We start from the raw sequence: 24934 nt of genomic DNA on the forward strand, positions 1-24934 counted from the left end.
CACAACCCTTGATGGTGCATAATCTAACAAAAATCTGAAACTACCTCACTGTAGAATACTATTAAAAGGAATGGAACAGCTCTACCTACAGATATGATATACTGTTAATAACAAAAAGCAAATTGCAGAACATTCACAGTCTATTTTTAAACCAGTGTGTGTGTTTGGGTTTGTAGCCTAGGACTACACAGGAGTTTCAAAACAGACCTAGAAGACTGCTGATGGTGGGTACCTTCCAGAAATGATACCACACCAGTAGCGGAGAGGGGACTCCTAAGGTATTACTTTCTATCCTTCTGCATTATTTTTTCACAGTAAATGTTTCATCTACAATTTTTTAAAAGAACTTTGATCAGCTGAGGCAACTACAGTATATATGAAAAGCAGAATAATTCTGGACTCTGCTAAAGTCTAGATACAAATCCTCTTTACTTGTAGAGCAGGAGTGGTCTACTTTGAAAGCGTAAAACCAACCCCTAAAAAAATAAACAAATATGTACAAAAAACTGGAAATGCATTTTTGGAATGGAAGTGTTAGTTTTTATCCAATTCACAAAACAGGATGCAAACCTTCCTCATGCTCCCTCCTACCCCTAGAAAAATACACTTCACGTAGTCATGGGAGCCAAGTTATTTCAAGCATGGTGAAACTATCATTCGAGTCATGGCGTTTGTCTGAGGACACTGGAAAGCTTGTTCCGATGGAACCCAGTACCTTAGCAAGGCTTTTCCTCTTTGATACTCACCAAGATGTCTGTGCTACCAACTCACCTTTTCTTGGTCTGTAGCCCGAAGGCTCAAATAATTGAGAACCTGGGGTTCCAGTACACTTAGGGATTCCAACAGAGCTGGGATGAGTTTTGGTGCATGTGGTTTCAGCATGGCTCCTGCACTTTTGCTAATCTTCACAAGGGTGTTAATGCTACAGACACAGAGAACACAACTCCTAAGTCCTTCTGACAAAAGCTAGAAGCTCTACAAATCTAATCATGAGGACCTTTTGTAGTTTATTGTATTAGGAATACATTCACATGGATGCAATGTCTGGTCTTAGCGCTATTTTTTTCTTTACTTTGTATTATAGAAATTTTTGAGCATATGTGAAAGAAGAGAAAATCACAAATTAAATTCTATATATTCTCTACTCAGTTCAGCTATTTGCAACTTTTGACCAATTTTGTTTCATTTTATCTCCTCCATACATACAAGGACACTTCCCCCCTACACATCACATTATCTTGAAGTATCCCCTAACTAAACTTCAGTATATGCCACTAAGAGGTGAGAATTCTTTACTATAATCAAAATACCACTTTTATGCCTAGAAAATACTAATTTTTTTCATATAATCTGATATTCAAAATTCCTTGTTTCACAAATGTCTTCAAGAGTTGATTTGTTGGGGGTGCCTGGGTGGCTCAGTCAGTTAAGTGTCCAACTCTTAATTTTGGCTCAGGTCATGATATCTCGGGGTTGTGAAATTGAGCCCTGCATCAGGTTCCTCACTGGGCTTGAAGCTCACTTAAGATTCTCTCTCTCCCTCTCCATCTGCTCCCCCCTCAAAGAAAAAAATAATAATACGTTGGTTTGTTAGAATCGGATCCAGAATCCACCTACATATCACACATTGCAATTTACTGCATTTCTTAAATCCTTTTTAACAATGTCATCCCTCTTCTTTTTTCTCATAATTTATTTGTCCTCACTAACTATTCCAATGGTGTCATTTAACATGTTCCTCTCTTATACAGAACTTCAGGCTAAATCAGATTCAGGTTCAATTTTTTTTTTTAACATGAATTTTTTCTAGGTGGTGGTGTATATCATCACATTAGGATGCATGTAATGTTTGCTTATTCGTTTTTGTGCTATTAAGAATGATTAGTGAATTCAAGTTTGGTTGGCTTGACCATCCGTTTAAAGTTTCCCAACAACCTTTGAGCAGTGGATTTAGAAGCCACTAATGATCTTTACTTAATATTATTTTATGAAGAACAGCAAATCAGTAATATCCTTTTTATTATTCCTTTGCCTTTGTTATGTGAATTCTTAAAAAAAAAAAAAAAAAAAAAAAAAACCAAGGTGGCCCAGGTGGCTCAGTGGTTTAGCGCTGCCTTCATCCCAGGGCCTGATCCTGGAGACTCGGGATTGAGTCCCACATTGGGCTCCCTACATGGAGCCTGCTTCTCCCTCTGCCTGTGTCTCTGCCTCTGTGTGTGTGTGTGTGTGTGTGTGTGTGTGTCTCATGAATAAATAAATAAAATCCTTAAAAAAAATAAAAGTAAATTTAAAAATAAAAAATAAGAAAAAACAAAACAAAAACAACTTTTGGGGCACCTGGGTGACTCAGTCAATTGAGTAGCCAGCTCTTGGTTTCAGCTCAGTCATGATCTCAGGGTCCTGCGAACCAGCTCTGGACTCTGTATGAGTGGGGAGTCTGTTTTAGGATTCTCTCTTCTTCTGCCCCTCTCCCTGCTTGTAAGCTCTCTCCCTAAAATTAATTAATTTAAACAAAACACCTTTCCTCATCAACTATTAGTAGTAGTATGAAATAGTTACTATTAGTATGAAATACTGGTGGTACTACTAATTGACCTAATTTTAAGAGTGAAATAAAATGATGGATAAAATTCCTAGCTAGGACTCTAGTTTAAAAACAAACAAAAAATATAAACTAGAATCCCTCACTGTTGAATTTTACAAAATAGCCATATATGCCTAAACATGTAAGTGTATTTTTTTAATATTCCATTGTTGCAGGTGGTACAGTTTATTTTAAACTTAGTAACTGGTGAAATATTACTAAATGATAAAACTAATAATAAACCTCCCAAAGACCTGTGGCATAACAGAAAGATGTGCTTGCTGGGGGCAGAGGCTGATGGCACCACAACAACACACCTTACACAAAGTCAAGGCCGAACAGCAGGATGCGGTCCAAAGCAACGTCCCCATGATACTGTTTCTGTGAAAATGTTCTGCCTCAGAGCTTTTCACCAAATGCTCCTGAGTCACTTCAATGGATTCCCCTCAACTCATTCTCTCCATATTTCCAAGAATCTAACACTCAGAGAAACACCATTTCTGCTGAATGGCTAGGAACTAAGGAAATCCATTCATTTTATCAGCTGATTCAAACCTGAGAGCTCGAACTTCTGTGACAGGACTCATCATTCCTTTGTCCAAAAGGCAAGGTAGAAGGACAGCAATGGTTCTCTGGCCAGCTGCTCCTTTGGCAGGGTCACACATTTTCACACAAACCTGACATACACAGAGCATGGAAATTAGTAAAACTGACCTCTTCTTATCCAATAAAGCATTCATCAAACACAATACTTTCTACTTCCCACAGCCATAGAAAAGAATAAGTAAATCAACTTTCTATGACACTTCAGGGAAAAACAGAAAAAGCGTTCTCTGCCAATACCAGGGAATTGGATAATGCCTTCTACTATCTACAGTTTGGTCTTCTCATTTGTAAGACACGAAACGGTTGAAAATAAAGTGAGAAAATGTGTAATAAAGCACTCTGCAGAAGGATTAAGGTATTATCACCATCATTAACTTTGGGTGGCAGCATAACACAGTGATTAGGAACACAAATCAAGAATAAGAAACACCTGGATTTAAAATCTGTTTTTACTACTTACTAATGATGTAATCTATGGCATGTCATATAGTTAGAATGTAGAAGTCCCTGAAATACCACAAAATCAAGTTCAAGTAAAAAACTAGTTGTAAAAAGCTTGCCAACCCCATCTGCAAGGCAGATGAACACAAAACCACAGCAATAGTAAGAGGTGAGGTAGATGTGGCTTGAACTAAATGAGTAATGTGTTCTTCAGGGTCAAGTGAAAGTCATACTTTATGCAAAGGCCCAAAGAAGCTGACCATATAAAGAGACCAGACACGTACTATGCTAAAAATACTAGTATTCTAGCATAATGGCACCCAGTTCCCCATTCACTGTATGAACACTGAACCATAACATGAAACCCATTACTTCATGTTGCTGCAACTCAATGTCTATTTATATGAGAAAAAATAAGTCATTGCTGTCCTGATCACAGGACAAAACCCTGCCCCACTTCACTCCCAATATAAGATAAGAGTTTTCACCTTGCTCAGAGTTTTCAGAGCTAGTTCTGCAGCCTTCCGTACAGATTCCTAAAAATGAGGAAAGTATGGCATGATACCGATTACTTTTATTCCCATCCACCCCTCAATGTACATTTAAATGCCTCTGACTCTACACAGTTTAGTGAAAAAAAAATCCTACTTTCCATACCAGGTAAAAAAAATAGTGTTTTATTAGGTTCCCTGCCCATTAAGGAACATTTTATAATGGCAAATATTTTTTTAGATATGACCTATTTTGACCTTACGAAAATATGGCTATCAAGTATAATAGCTTAGAGTGGGTGGAATAGTTGGTTAAGTGTCCAACTCTTAGTTTTGGTTCAAGTCATGATCTCACAGTTCTGAGATCGAGCCCCACTTGGGGCTCTGAGCTCAGCACAGTATGCTTGGGACCCTTGCTCCCTCTCCCATGCCCCTCCTTTTCCTTTTCTCTAAAAAACTAAATCTTAAAAAAAAATTTAAAAAGCAATACAGTTTAGAAACGAAATGTATTATAAATGTAAATATATAAATATCTCTGTGAGGATTCCAAAAGACTTTTAAAACTTTCTAATAAAGAAAAAAAAAGTAAAATTAAAGTGCCTAATTCTGATGGTGAGATATCAAAATATCTAAAATTTAGATTGCCCAGGGAAAAAAAAAATCAAAAGACTTGGTCCCATTATTTGGGAATAACTGATCCAATTCATAAAACTCATCAGACAGAAGTTGTCTGGATCATTTCCAAACTGTTATCTGTCCTAATCAATAGCATCATGAAATCGCTAGTGAAAGAAAGGCTGTAGCGACCTTTAAGAAAAAGTGAATTCAGTTTAGATCTAAGGATACCCAACCTCACGAACACATCAAGAATGAAACTTTAGGAAAAAACTGTAGTCTCTTAAAATTGTCTAGAGAGTGAATTTTGAAACACCTCACATACATATTTCAACAATCCCAGTTAAAGTTATTCTATGAATGAAGGCAGACTTATGTCTATAATACCTTGATATCATCTTGTACCCGAAAAAGAGTTTCCCAAATTTCTGGAAGTTTATCAATGATGTCATCTAGGGGTCTTCCTCTCAATAAATCATTCAGTGCTAAACAGCTGAAAAATAAACAATTTGATTTTCAAGTTTATGATCAAGAAAGCTCAATCTTCTATGAAATATTCACACCAAATAAAATATGGATTCTGCCTACATTTCCAGTTCTTGGCACCTCACTCCTGGAGAGCAACGCCCATTTTCTCCTTGGTGCCTTAAATGCACCACAGGTATATAGCATTTACACTCATCAAATGTCTGTGACCCACAGCTCTAACACGGCCTCTCAGAGAATACATCATTTTTTATTTACTGGTGTACCCCCACATAGCACACTGACAAGTATGTAACAGGCAATGAAAAAACTACATATAAATATAGAAAAAAATGATACCCTACAAAGTCATGACAGTATCTATCTTGATGTCTACTAACTTAACAAGTGATCTTTTATGTCATATAAATTAAGACAATTTACATTAACCACTGCCTAGAGTTGTTTTTTTTTTTTAGAATCTTAAAGATAACTGTCTAACCCAACTAAAAATATATTTTTTAGTAACGCTAATTTATTTCTTTTGCATAAAGTATAAAGCTTGGAAACTTGAAAAAAAAAAAAAAAAACCAGTTGCATTTGATTAGTCTTGTATTTCCAAAAACAGTACCTGGATTCTCGAACTCGCCACATATTGCTGGTAAGGTTCTTAACCAAATCTTGAAGAATTTCCTTCAAATATTTATCCACCTAATGAAAGAAAAGGATAACATTTAAAATGTGAGATTTGGGGGTGCCTGGGTGGCTCAGTTGGTTAGGTGTCTGTCTTCAGCTCAGGTCATAACCTCAGGACCACGGGGAGCCTGCTTCTCCCTTTGCCACTCCCCTCACTTGTGTGCTCTTTTGCTCTCTCAAATAAATAAATAATTTTTTTTTAAAATGTATCAGCAGTCAAGTTATTAATCTCTCAACTTTACTGACCATGTCTCTGTAGGTAATAGACTAAGCATCTCTAGACATCTTAGCCCACAAGTCTCTTCACACTCTGCTTGCTGACAGCTGCCAAAAAGATCATTCTAAAATGCAAACTGTATTCTCTTGTCTTCCTCAGTACATGAGAATAAAATCCAACCACCCAACATAGATAAAAAAAACCCGTTGTGATTGATCTAGCTCCAAAGTTATTATGTACGTTCTCGCCTTTATGCCTTCATATATACTACCTCTCCCTATAATCCCCTTCCATCTCTTGCTTGCCTGGCTAATTCCTACTTGTCCTTCAAGATTTAAATCAGCCATCACCTCTGCAGAGAAGACTGGCCTACTCTCCCCTGTGTTCCCACAGCACCTTCTTAAGCATGTCATATCAGAATGTACATAACCACTCTGCTCCATCACACTGAGACCTCAACCAAGGACAGGGATAGCATTTCACTTATCTTCACATCCCTGGTAACATGCAGTGTCTGGCACATCAAGAAGTATTACGACTGTTCAGAATGAAAGAGGATTGAATCTTTTAAAAGCCTGTTTCGTTTGAATACACATTTAACAATTTGGTAACAACAAATACCTTATGGTAGGCTCAGTTTTTACACTGATCTTGGGGCGCCTGGGTGATTAAGTTGGTTAAGCATCTGACTTTGGCTCTGGTCATGATCTCAGGGTCTTGGGATCGAGCCTCATCCGGCTCTGCACTCAACAGGGAGTCTGCTTCCCTCCCTCTCCTTACCCCTTACTATGCCTGCTTGTGACTTCTCACTCTCTCTCTTATAAATAAATAAAATCTTAAAAAAAAAAAAAAAAAAAACTTAAGGCTTTTCCACTTTTACTCTTGTAAGTAGGAAAAATTTTGTGATCTTCACTTATATGGAAGAAAACCAAGACAGGAAAGTAAATAACCCACCTAAGATTTAACAATAGTGATCTCATCCATACCATCTCATCTCTCTAGTGAGACAGACTGATCTCATCTATCACCTTTCACTCATAAGGAGATGATACATCTCGAGAGCGTCGGCCTGTGCACTGGACTCAATCTGTAAAGCCAACTGGCCTATTAGATCTTGACTGACCCAGTGGTACCAAATACTCTCCTCCTAGAGCCTTCAAAGCTCAATTCTCAAATGCCTATCACCAGAACAGGAGCACACTCAACCTGACACCAAACTGAAGAAGTGGAAAAGGCCACATTATGGAGAGACTGCAAAGATAAGGTAAGGATCAATTTACTTAAAGTGAACTATGAAGCCACTAAAGGATTTTAACCCAAAATGGCACAATCCAATTTTTTTTTTAAATCACTCTTACTACTGATTAAATGAAGTAAGGCAAAGAGAAGAGAAAGATGACACACTGTTCACCAGGAAAGAATTACAGAAAGAAGCGAGTAGGTTCAAGAGATATTCTGGAAACAGAATCAACAGAATTTGCTACTAGATTCAATGGAAAGTAGGGACACAACAAACAAAATTCAAGATGACACCAAGTTTCCTGGCATGGGTAAATGGACAAACGCTGAGAAGAGAAGGGAAAGGCTGTTTTTTTTTAAGTCCTGTCCTGGACATGTTAAGTCTAATTAAGTCTAAGGCATTGTGAAACAACACCCAAGGGAAGATATCAAGCAGGCAGGTGGGTGTGCAAGTTAGGAACAAAAGTCATGTCTGAGCCAAAAGCATAAGAATGGAACCATCACAATTAAGATGACATTTATACCCACTGGAATGGATGAGCTCAAAAGATAACACTGAGACAGTAAAAGGTACTCAGAGGCAAGCCCTGAGAAATCCTAATACCTCAAAGTGGAATCAAGTATGAGAAGCAGCCAGATAAGAGAAAACCACATATGGTAATTGCCTGTTTCCTTGACTGTCTCAACAAAGTGATCTCCTTGAAGGCAGAACTATAACCTGGTCTCCACGGTCTTGATGGTAACCTATCGACTCAGTGTTCCAATTGTGTGAATACACTGCCACTTCCTTAGCCAGCCATCCCACGGACATTTAGATTATTTCTATTTTTGAGATTTTAATAAATGTTGCCACAAGCATCTTTGACATCTTAAAAGAAGGGAGAAAGCAAAGAATGAAAGCAAGCTTGTTTGTTTAAACAAGTAAGTATACAAAGTAAAAAGGACGATGAGCACTGGGTTTAAATCCCATGTGTAATTTTGGACAAGGGTTCACAGATACTCACCGTTGATTTGTCAGTAACCAATGCATTCCAAATACTTGTCATGGCCTGTCGAATCCCCAGGTTAGGATCAAACTGATAACGATAAAGACGAGGAACTAGCTGAGGCAGAAAAGGAGCCAGCTGTTCTCCAGCTCTGGTGGCAATCACATTAAAACCAAAAGCAGCACCCTAAAAAGGTAAGAAGATAAGTGACTCAGATACATCTACTGTGTTAAAATGTTAACATATTAAATATATGAAGATCACAAAGTTCTCTCTCCCAAACTTGTCCCTGAATAGAATCTGATATATTAGGTGTCCCAGCTTTACCATATAGTTTGATTTGAGTCTGGCTCTCTCTAATCCCAGGCTTCTGAAAACACACTGCGTTATCAGTTAGTTGCCACTCTCTGCCAAAGCAGCAGGCTTGATTTCAGAAGTAAAAAATAAAAACCGGGATCTCTGGGTGGCTTGGCGGTTTAGGGCCTGCCTTTGGCCCAGGGCATGATCCTGGAGACCAGGGATCGAGTCCCACGTCGGGCTCCCTGCGTGGAGCCTGCTTCTCCCTCTGCCTGTGTCTCTGCCTCTCTTTCTGAGTCTCTCATGAATAAATAAGTAAAATCTTTAAAAAAAATAAAAAATAAAAACCATCCAACTTACCTTCCTAGAGTTCCACATTGCATGATGGTTGGCTAAATTCATAAATTTATATACCAGATCTGGCTGACTAAGATCACTTGCCAGAGAACAGAGCTCCTTGTAAGTAGAGAGGCCTTGGCTTGGAAACAAACAAAAAAGCATACAATTATTATTTCTTTGCCCCCAGCCTAGTCAAAGTTACATCATCAATATTACCAGAACATTTTAAAATTATGTTTGCAATCTTATCACCACAGAGGAAAAGAATGAGGTTGAGAGGAATATAAAAAGTCACCTAGTTCAATTATGGACAATGCCAAGTAAATGATCCAGAGGCCTCTGTGATTCTCATGAAGATGGAACCCTCACCATCTGGGAAGCAGCTCAGTAATTCATTACATTGTACATTAATTTCTCTCAGAATTAGGAGATCCCTTAAAGAAAATTCTTTTATTTTCTTTCTCTTTTTTTTTTTTTTAAGTAAAGGGATAGAGGTTTATTTAGTAAAGATACAGAGAAAGCTCTTGGATATGAGAGGGGTCCCGACAGGGTTGCTCCCTTAAAGAAAATTCTAAGTCTTTTCTAAGTGACAGCACCCTGATTGTTTTTTAAGTTTTTATTTTAATTCCAGTTAGTTAACACAGTGTTATATTAGCTTCAGGTGTACAATACCATGATTCAACACTTCCATAAATCACACTCTGCACATCACAAGTGCCCTCCTTGATCCCCATCACCTATTTCACCCATTTCCCCCCCTCTGCCTCCTCTCTGGTAACCATCAATCTGTTCTCTATAGTTAAGGGTCTGTTTCTTGGTTTTCTTCTCTATTTTCCCCCATGATCATTTGTTTTGTTACTTAAATTCCACGTTAGTGAAATTATACAGAATTTGTCTCTGACTTATTTCACTTAGCATTATGCTCTACCTCCATTCATGTCATTGGAAATGGCAAAATTTCACTTTTATGATGGCTGAGTAATACTCCATTGAGTGTGTGTGTGTGTATCACTACTTCTTTATCCATTCATCTTATCTCAATGGACATTTGGGCTGCTTTCATATCTTGACTATAGAAACTAAGGCTACTGTAAACAAAAAGGTGCATGTATCCCTTTGAATTAGTATTTTTGTATTCCTTGGGTTAATACCCGTAGTGTGATTACTTGATCATAGGGTAGTTTTATTTTTAACTTTTTTAGGAACCCCTATTCTGTTTTTCACAGTGATTGCATGAGATTGCATTCCCACTGACAGTATAAGAGGGGTTCTTTTTCTCCACATCCTTGCCAGCATCTGTTGTTTGTGTTGTTGATTTTAGCCATTCTGATGGGTGTGAGATGATATCTCATTATAGTTTTGATTTGCATTTCCCTGATGGTGAATGATGTTGAGCATCTTTTCAGATGTCTGTTGGCCATCTATATGTCTTCTTTGGAGAAATGTCTGTTCATGTCTTCTGCCCATCTCTTGACTGGATTATTTGTTCTTTGGGTGTTGAGTTTGATAAATTCTTTATATATGTTAGATACTAACCCTTGATCAGATATGTTATTTGCAAATATCTTCTCCCACTCTGTCAGGTGCCTTTTAGTTTTGCTGTTTCCTTTACTATGCAATAACATTTTATTTTGATGTAGTACCAATAGTTTATTTTTGGTTTTATTTCCCTTGCCTTAGGAGACAAATCTAGAAAGAAGTTGCTTTGGCCAATGTCAAGGAGCTTACTACCTATGCTCTCTTCCAGGATTTTTATGGTTTCAGGTCTCACATTTAGGTCTTTACTCCATTTTGACTTTATTTCTGTGTATGGTTTAAGAAAGTGGCCCAGTTTTTTTCTTTTACATGTAGCTTTCCAGTTTTCCTAACACCATTTGTTGAAGAGACTGTCTTTTTCCTATTAGATATTCTTTCCTGCTTTGTCAAAGATTAATTGACCATATACTTTCTGGATTTTCTATTCTGTTCCACTGATATATGTGTTTATTTTTGTGTCAGTACCACACTGGTTGATTACTACAACTTTGTAATATAGCTTGGAGTCTAGAATTGTGATCCCTCCAGCTTTGCTTTTCTTTTTCAAGATAGCTTTGGCTATTCAGGGATCTGCTGTGGTTCCACACAAATTGTAGGACTGCAGCACCCAATCTTGAGATCTCCTTTTGAGTTCTGTTAACTTTCCTCTGAACAAATAATATTTATTCAAATAGCCAATCATTTGTGTTAGTTATTCTGTAAAAGAAAACTCAAAAAAAGTCTATAGGGAGAGTAACTGGAACAAAAATAACTTTTGATGTGGAAACAGTGAGCTATGGGAGAAAGTCAAGGACAGAACAAATGGCTGCTTTCTGAGGTTTTAGATGACACTAAAGCAGGGCTCTGTGATGCCCCAGTAAGACCCAGTCAGCTTCACAGTTTGACCTGAGGGTTTTTAGAGGAAAAGCATTAGCATAAAACCACAATGGAATACTGATTAAAGGAGGGAGATAGGCTCCAGGAATTAATTTGAAATGGTAAATTGGTGGACCCCACAGTACCAAACAGAGTCCCCCACCCCACCCCCAAAAAACAAGGTGTAGTGGATGCCCAGGTGTGCTGCCAGATTGTCCCACAGGACTCAGCTGGCTGGAACCTACCAGAACTGCCCTCAGTTCAAGGTCAGGTCCTCCCCCAGGGCAGCCCATCACCAACAGCTAGTCATTAAAGAGATGTAAAGGCAAATGAGGGAACGCAAAGTTCTGGCCCCTCAAAGCAGGACAATTCTGAAGGGCCAACCCAGCCCAGTTCCAGAGGTCAGGGTCTTCTTAAGTGCTGGCGGCAGGTCAGTTCCTCATTGGGCCACAGGCCCTCTCCTGCCTCCTCACTCCTCCAGGTGATAAGCCTGGGGCACTCATCAGCTGGCTTCCAGCTGACAAACCTCCACCTCAGAGTCTATTTCCCAAGAACCCCAATCTGAGCCTTCTCCCCAGAAGTTTCCTTCTTCCCTAACACATAACATTTTCCAGGCGGGTGGAAATCAGTGTCGTGAGAGTTCTATTCACCAGACTAAAGGTATTTATGATGACTGATCAATGGATTTGGCACACTTACCCATCGGGTGTTTTGCCAAGGCTTCCCCCTTGAAATACCACTGTCTCTCCAGAAACTTCATGTTTAGCTCTAAAGCAAAACAATAAGACTTTAAATTAGCCTCAAAATTTTCATACCAGTATTCAACTAATTGATTCATTTCTTTGACAAACTGATAAAAATAAAATTCCATAGCAAGATCTACCATGTGTAAGATGTAAAAGTCAACTAAATCCTTTCCCATCAGCCTGAGAATTCTGTAGAACTAACTTTAGGGTGAACAAAGAGATATAAAAGACCTTCCACATGAAATTAAACTGCATTACATGTGGTCACCCATTAAAAACTATCCTCCCTGCAAGGAAGGTTGCTGGAAGGAAGGTTGGTGACATAAAGCAGTCACCAATTATAACGTTGCCCTTCTCATACTCTTCACAGATCAGACTATGAAAGACATGTGAGCTTCCCCTCTGCGTCTTCATTTTCATTTAACTAATGGCAATTATGGTATTTTTGTAATCCAATGCTTTGACTATCGTAAGATCATTCAACCTTCAAAGCTTAACCTACTGGCATGTTTCTGAACAGTAGTTTAGTTTACTTTACTGTCTAAACAGTATCCACTGAATAATTAAACTGCTATCCACCGCATAACAATCACTGACTTCTAATTTAAAGACTTAACAAACAGGAACATCACTTGGATGTTTTCCCTTTTCTAGTGCATATGCTCAGTATGTGCAAAGCTTGCTGTACATGTTTAAATCTGAAATGTACAACTCCAACTGTACCTTTTGCCAGTCATAAGTGTCTCTACAAGTGTAGAAACCAATTCCTGTTGATCTTGTTCATTGCCCAGTTCGTATACCAACCCAAGGCCTTTTGAGGCAACATCTTGGCTAAGTTCTGTACAAAAGTCAGACAAAACAGTATTACTTTAAGGAAAATCTGTCTTCTGGACATCGTCAAATTTTTTTAAAAGCTGTAACAGAAAACCAAAATGGGGACACTTGGGTGGCTCAGCAGTTGAGTGTCTGCCTTTGGCTCTGGGTGTGATCCCAGGATCCAAGATCAGGTCCCACATCGGGCCTGCTTCTTCCTCTGCCTATGTCTCTGCCTCTCTCTTTCTGTGTCTCTCATGAATAAATTAATAAATCTTTTTTAAAAAATGTTTTAAAAAAAGAAATCCAAAGTGATTTCAAAGTAAAGACAAAAAAACATAATCTGGGATACCTGGGTGGCTCAGCAGTTTACCACCTGCCTTCAGCACAGGGCATGATCCTGGAGTCCCAGGATCAAGTCCTGCATCAGGCTCCCTGCATGGAGCCTGCTTCTCCCACTGCCTGTGTCTCTGCCTCTCTCTCTGTCTTTCTCATGAATAAATAAAATCTTAAAAAAAAAAAAAAAAAACATAATCTGCCTATTTTGTTAAAACATTAAATCGTCTCAGGGGTGACAGTACCAAAGGTCCCCGTAAAAGAAAACTACATGAAAAAAAAAAAAAAAGAAAGAAAACTACATGCACAAAAGATCCAACCCACAAACCAAGTGAACACTGCTGGGCCTCAGTGTGCAGTGCAAGTGACAGAGGATCCATACACTGCCAATCACACACATGAAAAGTACAGCAGCCTCATGGGATTCCAAAATAACCACATCCCATTTTTTTTTAAATAAAAAGTCAATACAAAACCGTATGTTTAAAACAATTTATAAAACAAAGCTACCATTTAAATGTCTAACACATTTGCTCTCTCCGGGCTTATGTCACATAGAGAAAAGAAACCAGAAATAGAAAAAGGCTATTACTTAGAAGTACTGATGTTAAAGACAGCCTTGGTTCCATTTTTAAATGTAAAATTGAAGAACATGATCTAATTAATCAAATCAATCAAAAAGAATCTACTTTCCTGTGCCCTTCTTTTTTGTTCCTTAATCTAGATTTTTCAAAACTTAAAAATACAAGCTTAATGAAGTTTGGAAATCAAATATTTACCAATAACTTACCATCATTTTCCGACAAAATGGAAACAAATGCACTCTGAATTTCTTTCAGGTGAGACTGAAACAAGAAAACAGGCATTTAGAACACAAACTCTACCTCCTAGAAGATAAGGGAGGGCACACACACCTCATTAGATTCTTCGGACCTGAGGCAGCCACAAACCCTCTTGTGCTGTCTCTGAAGGCAGCCAAACTACCTCAAGGCTGTAAGTTTACAGATCGTCTAATGCACACTCTCAGCCTCCATCCTGACCACCTGACTTTATGCCTTCAAGATTCGAATCATCTTCCAGTCAATATACATCAGGCTACCTTCCTTCATGCACAGCTTCTTCCAAAATATCTGTTACTGGTTAATGGCCTTCACTACCAGCACTGGCCCTCACCTTCAAACACTTTCCTTCCTACCACCTTTTCATTATAATATTTCAAAACTGATTTCCAGCAGTGCTGAGCACATTTCTAGCATGGCTTACCTTCACTTCTTTATGGGTACTTAGCTTCCTCACAAGGGAAAGGAGCCAGATGCAGGCCGCTTGCCTCACATGTGGGTTGGGGCTGATGATATGTTTATTTAAAATCACATCCAACACCCAGGGGACCACATCATTCACTTTGGCTCCTGGCAGGAAGAAAAGAATGATAAGCAGCAATTAAATGACTAAAATATCCTGAAATATTAAATTTTCCTCTATATTTATTCAATACAACAATGGAGATCATATTCAAATCTAAATGACTACAGTGTTTATGTTGCTGAAGGACGGATAATCATCCATTTCAAAACCACAAGACCTGTGAAATCCCAGGATCTCTAACAAGGGGCCCGAAGCCACACACTCCCTCACCCGTGGGGTCCTAAGAACCAGTGCACCTGCAGTGCAGAGGTATGAGGAGCACGAGCAGAACATCCCAAGGCTTCACTATGTGATAAAGGACTGAGGGACACATAACGTGGAAATGCAACTCTGCCTTGACTTCTGATACCAGTCCTCCAGAAAAGAGTACAAGTTTGAAGATAATACCTAGAACTCCCTCCTTGCTTCCAAAGAACTAAAAAAAAAAAAAAAGGTTCTCATTCATTATGCTATGTTCACTCTCCTTGAACCAACTATTTCTCTTGGCTGAACCAAACTGATAAGGCATGTACAAATATCAGAAAAAGAGTTAAAATGGAACACATAAATTTTGTTTTTTGCTTCAAATGTGGTACCAAGATCGGAAAGGGCTACTTGAGGATTATGAAAGGATTAGCTGAGCATGTGGTACCAGCAGGGGGCGTATATTCTTCTTCAGTCACCAGCCAGGCATCCCGGGCAGCCACGGAGCTGGTTCCTATTGCAGCGCTGGTAATGGCTTCGCCAATAGTGAACTGCAGTTCTATCTGCTTGGCCTGCAACAACGGAAACAGAAGCCATGAATTGAAGAGAACATTTCCCAAAAACAGCCATTTCCACAAAAAAAGCTGTTTTAGATCTTGTCTGTCAACATGCTGTGTTTTTTGACTCTTGTCTAGATTGTTTTCCCCTAAGGTGGTGGCTCAGAGGGCAGGCGAGGGGTGGAAATAAGAATCTTCTTCCCACCCCATGTTGCCCTCTTCACCCTCAGCAGAGAACCACGGAGCAGGGATTTTTAATCTCTGGAGGAACAAGTCATGGACTGGGAAGCCACACAGATCTCAGGGCAAATTCTAATCTCTCACCAGCTACATACACTTAATTAAATAGCCTCAACTCTGTAAGGAAAGCATGACACTACGGCCCACCTCGTCAGGCCATAAGAAGGAAATGAGGTAAAGCTTCTACATAAAGCTCCTAGCGGACATGAGGTGTGCAGTCACAGCACAGTAAACAGCAGCCACTATGACTTATTACCACCTCCTCTGTGCACTGTGAAATTACACAGTGTCTGCAAGTTACTCTCCACTGGTTTCAAAAAGAGAGAGAATATGGTAAAATGGTAAAATCTGGCATCTCTGGATTAAAGAGTGTAGAAGTACAGAGATAAATGGAGAGCTAGATAGCTTCAATACAAGTTAATAATCCAAACAAGAACAGGAGCTCGGATTATTCTCACAACTGCACTGTAAGTTTGAAATTGTTTCAAAAATCAAACATTAAGAAAATTCTATATAGTACAGAATATAGTATATATACTATATAGTATATTATCAAATTTTTAATAATTTTTTTTAAAGATAGAAAGCCAGCAAGCAGGGGAGGAAAGAGGCAGAAGGAGAAAGAGAATCTTAAGCAGGCTCCACACCCAGCACAGAGCCTGACACGGGATCTCAATCTCACAACCCTGAGATCATGACCTGAGCCAAAATCAAGAATTGGTGCCATCCAGGCGTCCCTCAATTTTTTTAATTTGGTTTAGAAATTTTGACACATTGGGGTGCCTGGGTGGCTCAGTCAGTCAAACATCTGCCTTCAGCTCAGGTCATGACCCAGGGTTCTGGGATGCAGCCCCAGGTTGGGCTCCCTGCTCAGCGAGGAATCTGCTGTTCCCACCCAATTCATGAGCTCTCTTAAATACATAAATCTTCTAAAAAGAAAAAGAAAGAAAGAAAGAAAGAAAGAAAGAAAGAAAGAAAGAAAGAAAGAAAGAAAGAAAGAAAGGAAAAGAAAAGAAAGAGAGAAGAAAGAAAGAAAGAAAGAAAGAAAGAAAGAAAGAAGAGAGAAGAGAAGAGAAGAGAGAAGAGAGGAGAGAAAAGAAGAAAGAAGAAAGAAAGAAAAAGAAAGAAAGAAAGAAAGAAAGAAAGAAAGAAAGAAAGAAAGAAAAGAAAGAAAAAGAAAGAAAGAAAGAAGAAAAGAAAAAAGAGAAAGAAAGAAAGAAAGAAAGAGAAAGAAGAGAAGAGAGAAGAGAAGAGAAGAGAAGAGAAGAGAAGAGAAGAGAGAAGAGAGAGAAAAGAAGAAGAAAGAAAGAAAGAAAGAAAAGAAAAAGAAAGAAAGAAAGAAAAAAGAAAAGAAAAAAGAAAGAAAGAAAGAAAGAAAGAAAGAAAGAAAGAAAGAAAGAAGAAAGAAAGAAAGGAAAAAATTTTAACACATTTCACAAGCATGAATCACTGACTCAACGTGGAATTGGACCGGTTTTAGTTCCCTTTGGCCTTGTTCTCTGTTTACTATAAACTGGAAAACAACCAAGAATATGGGGAGTAAGAAGAGACTGAAGATCAGAGAGTCCCCACGAGGAGCATGGGAAGAGTGACCTCTGGGAGAATCTACCAAGCACCGACCATGGTGTAGCCAGCCATTCCTAAGCTCAATCAACCAAATGTTCTCATCTCGATGAGGTGTCACATGCTGATACCAGATGCTTCCTACTCTGAGGAAATAGAATTTCAGGGCTTCTTCAGTACTACAGTTTCCCTGGTCAAAAGCTTCTTTGGCAACTCTAAGCAGAGAAAAGGTATGTCTACATAGAGGATCCTATACTAAGGACTCAATCAATGTGCCTATTTTCAAAAGTTTCCCATTGTTACTAATAACATAACTGGCATTATAAACAAAAACAAAACTCCATTTCTGAATGATATGATACCTAGACTTTGCTTCAAATATTCCAAAAATAAAGGATCAACAGATGAAATAAAAACAGGTAACTGAGGGATTATATTACTATTATGTCTACTTTTGTGAATATTTGAAATTTTCCATGATAATTTGTCCTAGATTACTGTGAATACATTTTGCTTCTGATTCCTTTATCCCATTTTTATCCTTTAATCTCTCCATCATGTTTCTAGGTCTTCATGGATCTCTGTACTTCCAAACTCTTAAAAAACAGCTTCAACAGCAACTTAACAATACAGACAAACTACTCATTCATTCATTCATTAATTTTTTTAGAGACGAGAGAGAGACTGCTGAGCATGGAGCCTGCTTAATATTCTCTTTTTCCCTCTCTCTCTGTCTCTCCCTCATTGCGTGCACACACATGCACTCTCTTTCTAAGAAAGAAAGAAAGAGGGATCCCTGGGTGATGCAGAGGTTTGGCGCCTGCCTTTGGCCCAGGGCGCGATCCTGGAGACCCGGGATCGAATCCCACGTCGGGCTCCCGGTGCATGGAGCCTGCTTCTCCCTCTGCCTGTGTCTCTGCCTCTCTCTCTCTATGTGTGACTATCATAAATAAATAAAATAAAATAGAAAAGAAAATAAAAGAAAAGAAGACACCTTAAGCTTTTCTCCAAGTGGTTACGATGTCAATGACACCAGGGAGAACCTTATGTGGGTAAAGTTCATTCTTTTAAAAATTCACATTAAAAAAATGATAATAAAAAAATTTTTTTAATTCACATTAAAAATACTAGATTAGGATCCTTAAGACCTGGATCCTAACACTGGCTCTGTCACTCAGAGGCCTTAGTTCTCAAGCCCAACCTGCTTCCTGCCTCCTGCCCATCCTTGCAGGCCCAGTAGCAACCCTGCCCCCAAAAACCTGTATACCAAGCCTCCCAGACAGCAGCACTCACACCCTCCTCTGTGAGCCTACTCCCTTACATGCAAATGTCTTTTCCTTCAGTTATTCTTCCCACATTTACTAAGGTCTTCCTACTACCAATCACACTGCAAGGCACTTGCTTCATAGTAAAGATCAAAACAGACTTTGCCTTCAGTCTAGTGGGCAATTAGAAACTGTGACAAATGCTGTGAAGAAAAAGTATGGAGAATCATGAGAGTTCAATATCTAAAGAGTCTACTCTAGTTCAAAGGGATCAATAGCAACCCCAAAAATGAAGTATTCATCTTTCAAAATCTCAAAGCAAAGAAGGACAAAGAGGCTGGTGTACAAAAATGTGAGCAAGTAATGAGAATCAAGCCTAGATGAGGGGCTACATCAGGTCATGTTAAGACTTATGACACAGAGCTAGCAATTGCCTGCTTGTAGGTCTTCCCAACTACTATAAAAATTATCCAGATGACAGAAGCTTGGCCACCTGACTCAAGAACAACTGGAATACCAGCACCCACTTCCCACACTTAGCTGACGAGGTGAGTCTCCACTTCTACCTATATTGCACTGGGTTTTACTCAAAAACTAAAAGGCAAGGACTTTCCCACATACATGATTTAGTCAATGCTCTGCCCACCAAAGTGGTATAAGCCCAAGGCTGGTACTCAGTAAGTACTTGGTGAATAAATGCATAAAGGCTTAATTTAAAATCTCACAGCAGAAGGGGCGCCTGGGTTGGTTAAGCGGTTAAGCGTCTGCCTTTGGCTCAGGTTGTGATCTCAGGGTCCTGGGATCAAGTTCTCCATCAGGCTCCCTGCTCAGTGAGGAGTCTGCTTCTCTCTCTTTCTCCTGCCCACCCCCACTCCTGCTCTCTTCTTCCCTCAAATAGATGAAAATATCTTTTAAAAATAAAATATAAAATAAAATCTCACAGCATCCAAAAATCCAGCTAAAAAATATCTTTTATTTGAATAACTAATAATCAGATAGCAATATAAATACCTCCACAGAATCCATCAGACCTTGCAAGAGGAGTTTCTGGTGAGGAAAATCTCCATCCCCAACTGGAAAATATCCCAATGTTTGGATTGCTCGTTCTTTCATCTAGAAAACCAGTAATTTTTTTTTAAACAAAGTATGTAACAGTTTTATCCCAGAACAGTGTTTCCAAAATGAGATGACAGGGAGGGCAGTCTGTCTAAAGCACTTATGCATGCAAGTTTTTTTTAAAGGATCTAATTTTACAGAATTACATCTCTAAGACATTAGAGGTAAAAAGACATAAAACTGAGTTCACTAAAGATCCGTGGTTGCAAAAGAAGAAAGAAGAAAGCCTTTAACCAGGTTTATTACCCTTCAAACTATTTATAAATATAGATTCTGGGCCAGAGGACAGGACCTAAGATCAAATCACACCTTAACCATGTTAGCAGCCTTTAAAGGTATATGACCTTAGGCAATTTTCTCCACCTCTCTGTGACTGTGTTTCCTCCTCCAGGAAAACAGAGATGACAACTGTACCTACTTCACTAGTCCTGGAGAATTCAATAAATGTATGGGAAGCATCTAGCATACACCTGACACATTGCAAGTACTCAACAATGGTTGGTAATCACTAATTAATTAATAATAGCTAACAAAAACTACAGTGTGATATTCTTTGGAAATTTTAAATATTTGCTAGATCAAAAATAAGATTATGTGTTTATTAACCTTACAGTAAACTGACTTATCTGCTCATTAAATCATGTTATAATTCAACACTGAGGTACTCTGATCACAAATATGTCTTAGTTTACAAAAATGTTTACTGGAAACTAAAAACTGATAAATGTCCTTCTCAGGTATTACTCACACAGCTTACTAACGCCCAGACTTCTTAAAACCAAATTCACTATCAGAGGTTAAGATTTAGATTTGGTCTAAAACTACAAAAGTGGTAAAAACTATTTAACACTTTACTATCCATTTTTCGCATGAAAGAAGAATTAATTACCTCATGCAGCTAGTTCCTTACCAAATCCTAACGCTGTGGGCCTAAACTGGAGCCACTGGCCCAAATGCTGCATGTGCAGAAGTCGTACAAATCACCCCTAACTTGGGACACCTGGGTGGCTCAGCAGTTGAACATCTGCCTTTGGGTCTGGGTGTGATTCCGGGATCTGGGATTGAGTCCCATATCGGGCTCCCGGCAAGGAGCCTGCTTCTCCCTCTGCCTGTGTCTCAGCCTCCCTCTCTCTGTGTCTCTCGTGAATAAATAAATAAATCTAAAAAAAAAAAAAAAAAAATCACCCCTAACTCAAAACTAAATAGTCGCCTAGACTCTCTCAGTCTTTTTTTACCTTAAGTCCTTCTTCCAGCTGCACTGTCATGTGTCCTCATTACGACTGTGTATTTGTTCATTTATGTATCTATGAAGCGCAAGAATTTCAGAAAGAAAGGGGAAAGAAGAGAGACTTACCTTATTTGTTTCTTTACTGGAAGGTATTCTATTCAGTAAACTTTCTACAAGATGCAATTTGGTGAAGCCAGATCCCTCACTGGGGATCGGGAGGGGGCCGTTTCTGCCGATTTCACCCAGGGCTGTACAGGCAGCAATTGCCAGGAGGGGCGACGTACTGTCCAAAAACGAGCCTGTGAGCACAGTGAGACAAAACTGAGAGGAATACACTATTGCTCTTGGGGCCCAGGGCTAAGGGCAAGGAACTCCAGACTGGTTTCAAGGTGGTAAAATGAAATCAAAGTCTACATTTCCTTCTAGTTGATAATTTGTTAACATTCACTCAGTAATAAAACATGGAAACAAGGCATACGGCACTGTCCTCTTGTAAACGTTTATGTTTTTTCCCATAATGCGATCATCTGCTGTACCAGAACACACAGGAAAAAAACGTACAGAAAAACTAGAGTACTTCCACTGTTATTAAAAACACACATCCACCATCAAGCAAGGTTTTCTGCAAAGACTTGTGCCTTTAAAGTGCAATGCTGTCAAAAGAAACTGAAACGCTGTAATAAATTTTAACCTAACTCAGAAACTATGGCATCCAAGTCAGCATGAGCACGTGACACATGACATACCTATCGTTTCCGTGGCATTCTGAATGAGCGCCTCTTGTTCCGGCAGGAAATCGGCATCTGTCTCCAGGTCTTGTTGCTCTGCCATTCTCATTTTCTTTTTGGCCAAGTATCTTCCTACCGTGAATCCCAATGCAAGCAAGGATCCATGCTGTATCTCTGGGCTCTGAATTTAACCACAAGATAGCTGTCACTCTCTCACATATGCAAGAATGCACTGAAATAACTATGTTTATTACAGCCATCTCGCCAATAAAACGTAAGGCCAGAGAACAAAACGATCATTTGAGGTTCTACTGAATGTTAACAAACCTGGAGTTTCTAACACTCAAGAATTCCGAGAAGGCAAGTAGAGTCTTGATTCGCTTCCAGTCATCCCCTACCCGACACCCACTCCATGTCTGGGTGAAGTGACTCTTCTGCGTGCTCCCGGTAGCACCCATGCTTTCTTCTAGCTTGGAGCACTTATGTAACTACACTACCATAATTTTCAAGCATAATTTCTCCCCACTGCCAGTGAAATACAATGAGCAGATACGATTTCTAATTGTTAAAACCTCGAAACACAAAGAGGAAGTTTGAATACTTGAAAGCACGGGTTTCCTGACAGAACAGGCACGATGATAGGTGGCAGGAAATGGGGAAGGAGGAAGGAACTAGGATTTCAGCACCTGGGAGTACTGGGTATGTGCTCCCTGCTGTACTCCTAGCATCCGCCATAGTGCCTGTCAGATACAAGGCACTCAAATTTGTTTACTGGACTGAACGAATCCATGTACTATCAATCTCACTTATTCTTCACAATCATAGAAGCTCCTTTTAGAAATGAGAACACGTATCAGATGCTTTTTGGGAAAGCTCTACCATCTCCCATAAAAAAGAATGAAGACAAAACTGGTAACATACATGATTGTCTTTTGTGGTCTTTATAAGCTGTTCTATCATTGACTTCAGCTCATTTCCCGACACTGTAGATACCACCACAGAATAAAACAAGGCTGCCAGTTCACGCATCTCTTCTTTACTGCTATTCATCAGACTCTGAGTGGTGTAGAGAAACAAATATACACGTGATCTACAATCATCTTCCTACTGACATCTGACATTTAAAATTAAAAGAATAAATGATACACTGTATTGTTCAATCTATTGATTATCTGTGAAAAAGGAGCACAATAAGCGATTTCAAAATAAAATAAAAGCTGAATTATACGCCAAAAGCTTCTATGCATTTTCATCAAAAACACAAAACACAGGACAGAATTAATACAGATGACTAAAACAGAGGTTAATAAGTGTTTTCTGTAAACGGCCAACCAGGCTTTGTAGGCCACACAGTCTCTGCTGCAACAACTCCATTCTGCCACTGTAGTGCAAAAGCAGCCACAGACAATCCAGAAATAAAGGGAGTTATCTGTGTTCCAATAAACTTTATTGGAACTATCATTCTTTTGTCAGATAATGTTATTCATCTTTTGCTTTTTTTTTCAACCATTTAAAAAACGTGAAAACCATTCTTAGCTTGCAGGCCCTACAAAAACAGGAGGCAAGGCAAATTCAGTACAGGGACCATGGTTTGATGACCCCTGATCTACATGATCAAAAGTCAAAAACTCTCAGATCATTTTACACTCAGCAAATACTCATAAGGAATAAAAAATCCTTTTGAAACCAGAAGCAATTTCATGAGACTAGATATTCCAGAAAAGCACAAAACTCACACCTCTGGATATATTACATTTATGCTTTCACACTAAGAGATAATCTGTACATTTTACCATAATTCAAGTTCCATTTTCCAAAAAGAACTGCTTTATACAGCCCAAGAGGTATATGAAACTGTATGAGCTATGTTGGTACTAAAAAATTTTTCATTGTTTATGTGAAATTCAAATTTAACTGAGAACCTTGTATTTTTATTTGCTAAACCTGGCAATGCTTTTGGTGTGACCACGAGACAAGAACACTCTCCTATGTGGCTGGTGGGAGTGTAAATTGGTACTGGAGGATGTGTACTATCTATCAAAATTGCAAAAGTCTATGTCCTCAATTCCACTTCTGGGGAATCCATCTAAAAAATATACCTCCTTATATTCAAAATGATAGATTGTTCATTGCAGCAGAGTGAAGGCACCCTAAATGACCATCACTAAGGTTCTAGAATAAATTACGGCATATTAATACAATGGAAAAAATGAAGTTGTAAAAGAGGATGTTCTTTCTATAGTTCTATAAAATACCTCCACATTCTCATATTAAGTGAAAGAAGGTACAAAACAGTGTGAGAAGCTAAATTAAAACTTGAAACATTAAAATAATAAAATTACAACTATATGTTAACCAACTAGAATTTTTTTTAACCAACTAGAATTTTTTTAAAAAACTTGAAACAATAATAAACTTGAAAAAATAAATAAAACTGAAAACTATGCACTTTCATGTAAAAGAAGGAAGAAAAATTGAAAAATGCTTATTTTAGTTTGTGTGTATATGCATAAATAAACTCTAGAAAGTACACCATCTATAAATAAGTGATGACTTACATGTTTGTCAAGTGAGAGAGGAAGGGGTAGGAAGTTGGGAGATTTGGATAGGTGGGTGACAGTTTACATATTTTTTTTACACAAACCTATTTTTATAACTCTTAAAACAGAATATATATATATTTTTCCCTTATGTGATTCTCAGTGCATCTCTCCCTGTCATGTAGATGGATCACTGAGATACACTGACCTACATGTTTCCAGGAAGTATTTGAGAAGAGTTTTCAAGATGACCTAAAGGCAGGAAAGGTCATAGGAACACTAGTAGAGAAACAAATTATAAGACTAAAGTAAAATACACAGAATCAAAGAGAAATATACATGCACAGGATGTACCTTTATCCATTCTGTTTTGTCTACAAATTTAGCAGCCAGTTTTTCTGGATACACAGAGACAGCTTCCAATAGACAGTACATGACTGGCAAACCTAAGTAAGAAAGAATTCACAACCATTTTTGCTTCACAACAAGTGATAAACACAGAGCTCACTAAATTCCTTTAAAGTATAAGAAAACTGCTTTATGAGGCATTCCCCAGTTCCACAAAACAAAAACCAACTTAAATGTAGTATGTGATCCAATACAGCAAATTTACAGACTCAGTATCTATAAAAAGATGCCCTGTTCTTCCCACCCATTTCCAAAGTAAAACATTCTCTATTGTTAGCATTTCTTTCCAAGAAGAGTAATAGAGTCTATCAAGGATGAAGCAAATAAGTTTAGAAAAGAAACAAAGGTTAAAGTATTAAATGTAACGTTCAGTTACAGTAGTGAAGGTAGACAATAATTTTGCTATAAACTCTTAGCTG

The 24934-nt window shown here is 38.5% G+C and overlaps 1 protein-coding gene across 7 annotated transcripts in view; it reads right to left on the minus strand.

Moving 5' to 3' along the window:
• Positions 1 to 24934, minus strand: part of ECPAS (Ecm29 proteasome adaptor and scaffold) — a 98477-nt gene that overhangs the window by 15828 nt on the left and 57715 nt on the right. For all 7 annotated transcript variants that reach the window (XM_035696786.2, XM_049091892.1, XM_035696783.2 and 4 more), the window contains 17 exons: positions 24462 to 24553; positions 22489 to 22623; positions 21586 to 21748; positions 20966 to 21138; positions 19507 to 19608; positions 15319 to 15442; positions 14526 to 14671; positions 14053 to 14107; positions 12837 to 12951; positions 12067 to 12135; positions 8998 to 9115; positions 8359 to 8526; positions 5834 to 5913; positions 5125 to 5230; positions 4120 to 4167; positions 3140 to 3261; positions 772 to 922 (listed from right to left, as the gene is read on the minus strand). In XM_035696786.2, the coding sequence (XP_035552679.1) occupies positions 772 to 922; positions 3140 to 3261; positions 4120 to 4167; positions 5125 to 5230; positions 5834 to 5913; positions 8359 to 8526; positions 8998 to 9115; positions 12067 to 12135; positions 12837 to 12951; positions 14053 to 14107; positions 14526 to 14671; positions 15319 to 15442; positions 19507 to 19608; positions 20966 to 21138; positions 21586 to 21748; positions 22489 to 22623; positions 24462 to 24553 (1967 nt within the window). The remainder of the gene's footprint in view (positions 1 to 771; positions 923 to 3139; positions 3262 to 4119; positions 4168 to 5124; positions 5231 to 5833; positions 5914 to 8358; positions 8527 to 8997; positions 9116 to 12066; positions 12136 to 12836; positions 12952 to 14052; positions 14108 to 14525; positions 14672 to 15318; positions 15443 to 19506; positions 19609 to 20965; positions 21139 to 21585; positions 21749 to 22488; positions 22624 to 24461; positions 24554 to 24934) is intronic.

The sequence above is a fragment of the Canis lupus genome, chromosome 11, assembly GCF_003254725.2.
Source record: "Canis lupus dingo isolate Sandy chromosome 11, ASM325472v2, whole genome shotgun sequence".
Taxonomy (NCBI): Eukaryota; Metazoa; Chordata; class Mammalia; order Carnivora; family Canidae; genus Canis; species Canis lupus.